General features: G+C 42.7%; 1 protein-coding gene across 2 annotated transcripts in view; it reads right to left on the bottom strand.

Annotated features, from left to right (window-relative positions):
• Positions 1-11891, bottom strand: part of rab3gap2 (RAB3 GTPase activating protein subunit 2 (non-catalytic)) — a 30949-nt gene that overhangs the window by 1365 nt on the left and 17693 nt on the right. Inside the window, exons 15-34 of one of the 2 annotated variants that reach the window (XM_085768158.1) lie at positions 10259-10402; positions 9248-9330; positions 9097-9161; positions 8924-9014; positions 7456-7577; positions 7105-7315; positions 6640-6737; positions 5642-5750; positions 5363-5523; positions 5085-5259; positions 4624-4803; positions 4353-4459; positions 4138-4204; positions 3801-3871; positions 3634-3669; positions 3361-3489; positions 2427-2642; positions 1078-1167; positions 785-997; positions 533-697 (exon numbers count right to left, since the gene is read on the bottom strand). In XM_085768158.1, the coding sequence (XP_085624284.1) occupies positions 533-697; positions 785-997; positions 1078-1167; positions 2427-2642; positions 3361-3489; positions 3634-3669; positions 3801-3871; positions 4138-4204; positions 4353-4459; positions 4624-4803; positions 5085-5259; positions 5363-5523; positions 5642-5750; positions 6640-6737; positions 7105-7315; positions 7456-7577; positions 8924-9014; positions 9097-9161; positions 9248-9330; positions 10259-10402 (2533 nt within the window). The remainder of the gene's footprint in view (positions 1-532; positions 698-784; positions 998-1077; positions 1168-2426; positions 2643-3360; positions 3490-3633; positions 3670-3800; positions 3872-4137; positions 4205-4352; positions 4460-4623; positions 4804-5084; positions 5260-5362; positions 5524-5641; positions 5751-6639; positions 6738-7104; positions 7316-7455; positions 7578-8923; positions 9015-9096; positions 9162-9247; positions 9331-10258; positions 10403-11891) is intronic. The other variant, XM_085768159.1, reaches the window with a different exon arrangement.

Below are 11891 nucleotides of genomic sequence, written 5' to 3'. Positions count from 1 at the left end.
ATAGATATAAATAAATATTTTCATGAAAATTCTTTTTTCCCCACATTTCCATTAATTTCTAACCTGCAGCCTCGTCCTGTCTGTTCAGGCTCCAGTACAAAGGATTTTTTCTTTTATGGCTAATTTAAAGAAAATACCTCAAGGTGATACGGAGACTTGTAGCGCCACATTATGTAATAATAATACATTTTCACCTCATGATGTAATAACGCTGCATTTTGTAATAATTCAGTGCATTATGTAACAACTTATTACAAAATGCGGCAAAGTATACATATTGCGTTTATTACAAAATGTGGGATATTATTATTAAATGCTGCGTTATTACATCATGATGTAAATGTAATGTATTACATTATTACATAATGCGGTGCTACACAGCTTTAGCAGTTTTCATTAATTTGAGAATGTGTGTACCTCAGTAAATACTGTGAAACATGGTTTGAAAACACTGGATATGTAGATACATTCAGTTGTGAAAGACCTCTGTCATCGAACACATAATGATATTAGGGTGCTGCTGGTGTCTCACCATAGCCTTGAGCCATGTGCAGAGGGTGGGGGGCAGGCGGGCCAGCAGCTCCATGGCAGCCTGAGTCTGGCTCTGACTGTGGAGCAGCGAGTAGCTCAGCCTCTGTCCGGTCAGCACCAACAGCTGGGAGCCCAGCACATCCTTATCCTCCACCTCCAACATCACCTGCAGGACACACAGCCAAGTCAGAGGAGTCAGAGCAGACTAGTAGGCTCTGTGGTTAAACACAATCTTGTAGTAGCATCCCCTCACCTCCTCTGCTCGGAGGTCCAGGCCCTGGTTGTAGAGCTCACAGACCAGGTGCCGTCGCAGGATGTCTGGGCTGACCTGCAGCAGGGAGCCCAGCTCCAGACACAGCGAGGGCCACCAGTCGGCCTTGGGGCCAGTGGAGGGCAGAGGGGGGCAGGCGGAGCTGGACGGATCGTCTATAGCCTGCACCCAGCCGGTCAGCACCCGCAGGAGGAACTGAGACAGACGGAGGAAAGTGTCAGTCACAGCAGACAAGAGATTTCTCCTCACCCTCTGTGTCTGTGCTCCCCTCTCACCTCTTGTCTCAGAGACACCAGGCCTGGGTCCATGTCTCCACTGGGCATCAGCTGGATGGTTGTCAGGTCACGGAAGAAAGCATTCTTACCCTGGAACAAATTTGTATTTTTTATTATTAGTATTTCGGTGCACACGGGAATCAGTGTTTAGTTTTTAAACATGTATTTCCACATGGACCATAGATGAGAATTCTGGGTATTTGTTTAAAGCTTGAATATGGAGAATGTGCAGAATACCACCATCTATTGATCTAGATAGGAATTGCAACAACAGAAAAATAATTTCTGCTGTCGTTACCAGACCGTTGCAACAACGATTCTAGGGACGCTGCTCTGATCAGAGGAGACAGAAAAGAGAAACTATGCAGGATAATTACCTTATGTTTCATTTTTACCTTCATTAAACAGCTTCAGACTAATAGTGATGTTAGATAAATGACTGGTAACTTTTTACAGGGAGAGTGGAGGCTCCTTCCACATCGTGGCTGAAAACCAAAACTGCGATCAGAGCCTCTGACCCGGTGTCACAGCTCTGTAACAAATGCACCCCGAAAACTGTAATCTCTACACACTACACAAATACACACATCGTAACATGTGATAATCCATTGATTATAAAAGGTTTCATTGAAAACAAACGCACACGACCGGGAGGTGGCTTAGCAAAACAGTGGAGTGACGGCTACTGGCTGGTACGAGGAAGTCATTGTCGAATCCAAATCCCATCAAAATTTTCTTAAATTATTTAATTCAGACTAAATATATTTTTTTATGGAAAAGCAACACTCGTATTCTGCACCCCTCTAAATACCCAGTGGATGTATAATTTCTGAAAAAATATAGCTTTTAATAAACATTCTCCATATTCAACCTTTAAAGGAGACATATTCTGCCCCTTTTCCACAAATTCAAATAGTCCCCAGGTGTCTTAAAGACATGTCTGTGACATGCTTTGGTCAAAATCCCCCAAGAATCAAACATCACAGCTCTTTTCATCCTCTCTAAACAGCCCTGTTCAGAACGGCTGCTTTCAGTGTCTGTCCCTTTAAATGCTGTGTGCCCTACCCCTTCTACTGGAACCAGGTAGGGGTGGGGTTATGCAAATTGGAGAACTAATGACATCACTGGAACACATCTGAGGGATCAGCTCATAACACCACATGGATTTCAACCTAGGGAGCTGGAAAATTACTGATTTTTTTGTCAATTCTCACATTTTGGGGGCTGGAAGGCAAGACAAACATCTAAATATATGTTATAGAGCCTTCAAAAAGTGATATGTCCATAATACGTCCCCTTTAAGCTGGGTGGCAAGCGTACATTCAAAACCAACCAGGTTGTTTCCTTACCTTGCTGTCAAACAGGCTGAGGGGTTTGACCCTCAGGCTGAAGGTCATGGTGGCATGTAGCAGGGAGGCCAAGAGGCAGTGGTGCTGGACCAGGGGGTAGTGGACGCCCCTCTGCTCGAGGGCCAGTTCAGCTATGGAGGCGGGGCCCTCTGCTCCACACCACGCCTCCTCCACAGACAGCTCTGGAGCAGACACCTCCTCCACCGCCGAGTCGGCCTGCAGGAGAGCAACCACGGTCACGCCTCTTTGACATTAGGACCCTAACTCTGTGGTTAGTTTGTTGTTCACACAGTGGACACAGCACATGCACAGGTTTTAAGTCCCCTCCAGAAAAACTGTTAGCTCCGTTCATTAATTCACAGTCACCTCTGCTGTGGGCGGAAAGTTCACACATCACAACTCATTTGCAGCCCAAATGTCCATGAGTGATATGAAAACCTGTAATAACATTCTCAGACACATGTTAATGTCTTTTAACATGTCTGGAGGGGATCTTAAATTAAGCTTGCTAGCTAATGAAATTAAATGCAAAGAGCAGGTGTTGTTTAGTAATGCTAGTGATAGTAGAAATACTAATAAAGTCAACTACAGTATCTGTGATATGTTCATTAGTAGCAGTAGCACTTAAAAAAAACATAAACTGCATCAGTGACAGATGTTAATGATGATGTCGTCTTAGGTACCAACATCAGGCTGCCTGATCAGCCTGATTTATATCTAAATAATCAATTCCACTTATATCCATCCATTGGTAGTTGATGAGGCTGATGCGTTGATGCGTTCTCAATAAGAAGCCTCAGATCTTATTGTTTCAAAGTTTAAAAGGGAACAAAAGAAACACAAAGCCTGTGTTGGCCACGCTGCGCTGACCATCATGCTTTGTGCTGAGCGGCTCATTCTCCATGCTTGTTTTCCCTGCAGTCTTTGTACTTACATAGTAATCTATAAAAGACAAAGGGCACTGATTCTTAACCAATACTCCAGTCACCTCCATGAGGATCTGCAGCAGCTGGATACAGCAGCCCAGGAAACAGGTCATGGCTTTGTCTCCCATTCCGACATCCTGCACACAACACACATACTTTTCATGTAATGGCACACAGCTATCAAAACGTATGGCAACACTTCAGATCTGAAATAATCTAATTGAACAAAGCACATAATTGAATCAGGATCATATTTGAAAAAAACTGGAACACAGACTCACTCGTCGACATAAGCGATCTTTGGGTGCTTTCCCCACCTGGGAAAACAAGTGTAACCATCATATATTAATTTATATATATTTATATATTTATATTGCCTTGTCGGCTCAACAGCAAACCACAGATACATACAGTATATATAAATATTACCTGAATATGCATGACTCACCTTCTCCATGAGGTAAGCTGCTGCTGAGAAACGTTTGACTATGAACGTACTCCACATCATTGTAGAAATACCTGTGAAGAAGACTCAATGAGTGCCATGACAAACTCAAACTCCAAACACAGAGTCTTTAGGGATGATTTCTAATTTACAAAGTGAGTATATAAACATGAGATGTGGTAATATAGATCTTTTACTCTGAGGTCAAATCTCAGCTGCAAATTTGAGCATAACTGGAGAAAATCACATCAATTCCTTCAGTTACTAGATAAAAAAAACATCATATGAGGAATTTATTTCATTCAAACATGTAAAAAAAAAAAAAAACACAGCCACTGACCGAGCTGGATGTGTGGACTGGAGACCTGTTTCAAATGCTCCACAGCACAGCCCAGGCATTGGCCCTCCTAGGAAGAGGAGAGTCCACGTTTAACAAGTGAGGTGTTTGGTTTGTTTATCCCACACATGTGGGAAAACTATGGGCTATATCTGTCATATACTAAATCTTCATTCACATCTTAACTCATATACTGTACAGTAATTGTGTGTGTGTACCTCTGGGTCTTTGTTCCACTGCACTACATATTCCCAGCAGCAGTGGGCGAACAGCAGGTCAGGTGAGAGGGAGTGTGGGAAGCGCTGACACACTGCCACCAACAGCTCTGTAGAGACAGACCAGACTTCACTAGGTTGTATGTAGCATGCTACAGATATTAGTCAGTTATTACATCGTTCATACAAGGCTGTATTCATTTACAAAGGTTATTTGATCACATTTATAACTGTGTAACAAGCTGCGTCTCAGCTGTCAGAGCTCCACCCTCACCTGCTGTCCTGTCTGTGTTCTCATGGTTCTGCTCCTTCTCGTCACTTCCTCCGTCTCCTGTCTTCTGCTCTAGTTTGTCCTCTGCGTCTTTGTCTGCTCTCTTTTGGAGAATTTCCTTTAATCGCTCAGGAGCCAAGTTGTGCCTGAACACCCACTTGGAGACGCTGTCAGCAATTCCGCCTTTACAGAGGATAAAATAAGAGAAAATGTGATGAAAGGGTTTTTCATTTACCAGAAAACTGATTTTGGATGGTGAATGGGTGCATGATTGAGAGAGTACTGTGAAACAAGAGTTCTGACTTTTTTCTCAGAATTCTGAGTTTTAAGTCAGAAATAACTTTTTTTTTCACAGTGGCCCTAATACTCTTCTGTACATAATGGAGAGTAGTTCCAATAAACAGACAGAGAAGCAAATAAATAACCATGTCAGACATGAGCGTGCCCTGTGATTGGCTGCCTACCTGTGCCTCCCTCCAGCAGAGTTTTGATGGAGCAGTGTGCTGCAGGACCCCCCGCTGCCCCCGCAGCAGGAGGCACCAGCAGCAGAGTCTGCAGCACCAGCACATCCTCCAGCTGGTGAACACACACCACCCACTGCTCCAGCTCCAGGGACACCGCCTCCCACTCTGACTGCAACTGTCACACACACACGAGACACACCAAGTCAGTGAGTGAGATTTACCTGGTTGAAACATACAGTTGTCATGGCGAATGCTACCAAAGAGTTAGATGTGTCTACCTTGCTGTCAGCCTGGCTGGTGATGCTGGCCTTGGCGGCACGGTGAGCAACGAAGGCGGCCAGCAGAGCACCTGCTGCGTTGTGGGACTGGATACATGTGGTGCGAACCTGTTGCCACCAGGGGGAGACAGACTGGGTGTCCCACGACTCCTCAACTGCACCTGAGGGGGGAGACGGACATGGTGACGTCACTCTCATCCTTCCTCCTTGACCATATTTGGTGGAAATGAACTGTTTGTAACTGATGTGTCCTTCTTCAGAAAAGAGAGGAACACAGACCTTTCATGTTGCTGAGGGCGATGAGCAGTGAGTGTAGGTTTCTAACTGTCTCCTCTGTCTTCTGCAGGACCTCCTTCTCCCTTTGCAGCCACACACTCAACAGCAAGGCCTAAAAGACAGACAGACAGACAGACAGACAGACAGACAGACAGACAGACAGACAGACAGACAGACAGACAGACAGACAGACAGACAGACAGACAGACAGACAGACAGACAGACAGACACCAAGTGGAAACATGAACGATCAGAAAAACACAGGGAAACTTCATCCATTTTTTAAAGTGGTCCTGTCTCATGAAATATGCAACATATTGCCCTGGGGAAACCAAATAAATAAAAGCAACTAAAAGTTAGCATAAGTGTGAGGACATATAAAAATAACTAAAATTATACAATAAATAGGCTAAGACTAAAAAGACTAAAAAGTAAATGATAACAATCAATCAATAAAAGGATAGGAAAAATAGTAAAAGTAAAATCTAATCAAAAGCCAGGCTAAAAAGATAACACCTACAGCTATGGACAATATGTCCATCCTGTCACACAGGACTTTCATAACCAACACTGCAGATTATTTGTCCACTCTAATTTCCAACCATTAACCTTGTTCACACTGGCTAAATGGGAGGAATGAAAAGAGCAGGCCAATGTCCCCACCCAGAGAGAGGGAGGTGGGGACAGCTGAAGATAAATGAGACACACTTGTGAGACTGGGTGGAGGGAAACAGGAGCAGAGTGGTGGATAATCAGTGGACTGGTTTACCAAACTGACTAAAAGCTGGGGCTGAATGTTTTTTCTTTAATTATTTGATTTTAATTAATTGGTTTAAGTTTCTGTACTGATCATCTTATTGGAAAGGGGGGATTTGCAGATTTGGTTTTCTTTATATTCTGTTGGAGATTCTTACATCTGACTGATTATTTCATAAACCTGAACCTAATAGTCTTTCTACCTCTACAGGTAAACCCATCAATCAGTCTTTCCTGTATCTTACCAGTAGCTGCTGTGGACTGATGCCAGCCTGCTGGAGTGTGTCACACACTTTATGGATTGGACTTTTTCCACACAGACAACCCCAGAACAGAAAGTTCCCTGCAAAGAAGAAGTGACTAATAAACAGGTGTTCTTCTCTCATCTCAATAAGGATTGTAGAAGGTACATAACAGAGTGCTTTGGAAAAATAACACCATTAAGTGGATTAATAAGTAGTTGATATTACACAAAAATGACAAAGGTTGATTAAAAGTGTGGCTCCACTTCCTTGCTCTGAATCAGCAGTTTCAGAAATCCTCAGTCTGTCCAACAATCAGGCCACAGGACAAATCAGTAAGACTTTATGCTTATAATGATTATAAAGTGTCTGTATGAGCAGGTGTTCGGGTGTTTGTCATAAAGAGCTCAATGGTGGGGATATTCATCTGTCAGAGCAAGTGGGTAAAAGTGACTAATGTTACCGTACCCAGCTGGTTCCACTCGGTTTCTGCCCCTCGGATCACCTTCAGTTCCCCGTCCTCGGTGCTCTCCATCTGGGAGAGAAAGGCTTGGGGAGGCAGGGGTGTGTCAGGTGAGTCCTGGGCAAAAGAAACGCTTGGTCTGGAGGTGAGCTGGGCGTAGCGTTGCAAGGTGGGGCCAACGCGGGACAATTCCTCCTTCAAGCCTTCCAGGGAGTCCTGATGATAGGGGAGACAGTATGGACTGAGAGGAGTCCTACATGTGCTCATCATAGAATTAGAAGGGATTAATGTGGTTTACAGTGACACATTAGAACAACACTGATCTAATTTGTTTGTGTGTGTGTGTTTGTGCTCACATTGTCAGAGCCAGCCTCTACGTCTGCAGCGGAGTGCAGCTGCTGGACGTCAGTGTAGAGCTGCAGCAGTTTGAGCTGTGAGGAGCAGAGCTGCAGTAAAGCTGGATCCACTTCCTCTGGGTCTGAGATGCAGAAACAAAGCACCATAAATAAACAGAGAGAAGCTGCTGTAATATAATACCATGCTGCAGCAAATATAAAGCTGAATCCAGTGCTCATAGATAACAGACGTGATTTTATTTATTTATTTATTTTATTTTATCTCAGATTTCACGTATTTTCACACAAATCATGATGAAATATGAGTTAAAGCACAAAGAATGGGATAGAATTGGGTGAAATTGAGACATCCTGATAGGCTCCGGAAGGTGGTGGAAAGTCACCATATGTATGAAATACAATTAGCAGCACAAGATACATTAACTCTAATGGCTGAAACATCAATTAATGCAATTAGCAAGATACACAAGCAGAATTAAATGGTTGATGGAAATAAGACCACAGTCGGGTAACCAGAGAGTCTTCAAGGTAAGAAACCTTCGGATATTCTAAGAATGAAAATCTCCACACACACCAGGTACAAAGCAACAACTCTCTCCAAGACCACAGAATGTTTTAGATGCACCTATCATCATCTTAAGCAAGGATAGTTTAACATTTTGGCAAATTGGCCTATTGCCATAATCCCTATAGTTTTAGCAGTAGGTTCATTACCTTTAATTGTCAGTGCAAGCTGTTTTTAGATTGGCGGGGCAGATAATAATAATAATAACAAACTTTATTTCTATAGCACCATTCAAAACCAACGTTACAAGGTGCTTCACAAAAATATCATTGAGAAAACAAAGCAATTAAAAAATGAAGAAAACATCATACAGAAAACAGTGAACAAGCACAAGATAAAATAATGGAAATAGACAAGACAATAGAAACAACGATAACAAAGATAACCCAAAATATGTAAAAAAAAAAAAAAAAAGACAATCAACAACTCCAAAACACTCAAGACAAGTTGTGACCTGCACATTCATCACACTATGAAGAATCATGTATAATTGTGTAACATTACGACACATGAAGAAAATACTCAGAACTACTAGTCTAGTCTAGAATGTAGTTCCAGCTACGCATTTCCTCAAAAACAACTCTGTCTCATAACGTTCCATTATTATCTCATAGCGTGGTGAATGTGCAGGTCACAACTTGTCCACCAGAGCGTTTTGGAGTTGTTGGATTGTGTATTTGATGAGTATGATGAGGGAAAGGCAAAAATACAGCACACCAGGCAGAGTTTGCGTCTCTGCCCTGCCTATCTAAAAACAGCTTGCACTGACAATTAAAGGGATTATGGGGATTATGTCAATAGAAGATGTTGAAATATCACTTTAAGCTTCATATAATTTGACAAACAATTCTTTAAAGTTTAGTCTAATATGTTTTTCCTTAACAGGAGTAAATTGATACATACCCTGTTGCTTCAGAGCGTTGTCTAATGTGTATGTGATGTTGGTCAGACAAGAGACAGGAGCGTTCTTATTGGACAGCAGAGACTCCAGAGCCTGAAGGGAAACGTAGAACTGCCGTTAGAATCTGGTCTGAACAGCTGTGTGTGAGGGCCTTTGTTCTGATCTGTAGTTATACCTGCTTCTTGATGGCAGGGTGTTTAATGTCCAGCAGCACACTTTTGGCTTCGCTCTCCAAAACATCTAGAAAGAGAAAGGAGAGTCAACGTACACAGAGGAAGAATGTTGAGGGTCTGTATCTCCAGTCGGCTGTCTGCACTGTGTCTTACCAGGCTCCACCTCTCTGCTCTTCAGTATGGTAGTCAGTTTCTTCAACAGGTGCATGTCTTTGGCTCGCTCACTCTTCTTATCACTGAAATGGACAGGGCACAGAAAGATGAGGTTTGGATGGGATGTTGGCCGAACTTGATAAAAAAAAAGATGTCTTTAAAAGGAGAATTCCAGACAGTTTTGACCCCTAAAACATTTTCCTGATGGTCATCCAGTGTTGGGGGGAGCAAAAAACACGACACCATGGCTAGACGGCAAACAAACATTTTTTCCTTGTTGTGATGATTTCTTTACAAAAATAAACGGTGGAGCAGTGCAGTGGTAATGTCCAAGATATCTCTGACCGTTTATCTTCACAACAAGGAAAACGTGTTTGTTTCTGTGGTGGGGAGAGCAGGCGCTCTGCGATCGGATAGTAATGTCTTTCCAGGATGTTTCAGAGTTCGGCTATCTGAGGTGAGTGATTACATGCAAAAACACAAAGTTTAAACTGTTTATACTGTACACTATATGAGTTCAGTGGTGTGTCATAAGGATTCCAGTCATGTACCATAGATATTTGATTGTTTTTTGAGGGTTTGTTGTGGTTGAAAGAACTGCCCCCATGGGTTACCATTGTCACCATCCCAAGCGCCAGGTAGCCATGGTGTAACTCCGGTTTGCCTGCATCAATTTTAGTTGCGTTTTTTGCTCCCCCTAACACCGGGTGACCATGAGGACAACGATTTAGGGGTCAAAAATGACCGAAATTCTTCTTTAACAACTTACAGCAGCCTACAGTTTGTGCTAAATATACCCAGCTGGGCATGTTGAAGACTTTTAAAGTTGTGGTTGAAAACCTAACAACAGTCCAGTTGCTATGAATCCCTTTCCTGAAAACCAAACCAAGACGGTACCTTAACAATCTATTAAAAAATCTATTTCTGGTATGAGAAAGTATAATGCCCAACCTCACACCTGCAAGCAATCCTTTCAGGTGAATGTGTGTGTTGCTGTGTCTGTGCACCAACCTGAGGGCCAGGTGAAAGGGGATGTTGACTGTCCTCAGTGCTCCTGTGATAGGATCCAGCAGACACACCTGCTGTGTGTGGAGCTGCCAGCCCTGACTGGTCACACTGTTCACCCCCATCAGACGGTAGCCAGCATACAGCAACCTGGAAGAGCACACATGCACATACATTATAAACATGGTATTATATCAGGGTTTTCCTTACCTTTCTTAGGCAAAGACTGCCACGGTTCAAGCGCGTGTTCATGCATGGGGGGCCATTCAGATGTAGTGTCTTTTGTAAGCACAGACCCATTATTTTCAATGCAGACATGCGTCAGGTGCGCTCACAACCCATTCTACAGTCCTGCTTCTCCCACCAGTGTTGTGTCCATAGAATCACTGTATATAAAGGTTTTCTCAACCAAAGGTAGAAAGTTTGCACAGAACATATTGGACATAGATTTGGTGATAAAAACGTCAAAGTAGTGCAAGTGATTGGAGCTAAAGAGACAAAGAGCCGTTGGCAAAAGCTTCTGATAGTTTAGTTTGTAGCCAGAGTGTGTACTGAACCATTCCAAGGTGTTGAAAGTTACGGGTAGAGAGCCAGCTGGATTTGAAATATACAAAAGCAAATCGTCTGCATACAGTGACACTTCATGTGTTGTGTCCAGTCGGGTGATACCCTCAAGGCCTTCTATTGTGATAGTTAACTTTATTGACCTATTTGGCCCTCAGTCTGTCAACTGTTTCTAAACCCACAGTTTATACAGCACCAGAACTGAAGCTGGTAGTTCTTCAGATCAGCTCCGACTATAGTACACACACACACACACACACACACACACACACACACCACACACACACACACACACACACACACACACACACACACACACACACACACACACACACACACACACACACACACACACACACACACACACACACACACACACACAATATAGAGAGAGAGAGACATACTGAGAGGTGTACGTTATACACATTATTTTCAGTTCATCAACTGGTCGGTAAAAAGCAGTTTATCACTCCACCTCTTCCAAACGCCGCTGGTCCAAACAGCTGATAGGCGGAGTGATACAGCGTGCCGCGGACCCTGCCTTTGTAGGAGTAACGAGCAAGTTGGTTAATTCCAGATAAACGAGGGTTAGGGAGAGAAGTCTCAGTAATTTGACATATTTTAGCATTTAAATAAAGAACGGAATAGTTACTTTTCCTGGTAATTAATTACTTTTATCATATAGTAACCCTGTTACTAACTCAGTTACTTTTTGGGGAAGGTAACTAGTAACTATAACCAATTACTTTTTGAAAGTAACATGCCCAACAATGAACATGTCAACATAAGCTATGATGTCACAGTCTCTTCTCAGTGACAAAACAAAAAAATGTGATGTCATGTAGAATTCAACATGAGCTGTGATGTCACAGTCTCAGTCCTCTGAACTTCAAAGGAAAAAAATGTGATGTCATATAGAATTCTCAAAGTTGTAAATAGCCCCAGAATTTATAAGGCTGTTATTCACAGGCTGGTATCCGTGTTATTTAGTCACACAGTGCAATAGTAGCCTATTTGTCCATCACGTCATAATTTGTTTTGTCACAAAAACGTCAAGTTATTCTGAAGTCAGAGA

Source organism: Trachurus japonicus, chromosome 22 (assembly GCF_045865225.1).
Source record: "Trachurus japonicus isolate A0001 chromosome 22, Traja_1.0".
Lineage (NCBI taxonomy): Eukaryota > Metazoa > Chordata > Actinopteri > Carangiformes > Carangidae > Trachurus > Trachurus japonicus.
Note: the sequence above shows the minus strand (reverse complement) of the source record. Positions and strands in the feature narration are given on the sequence as shown.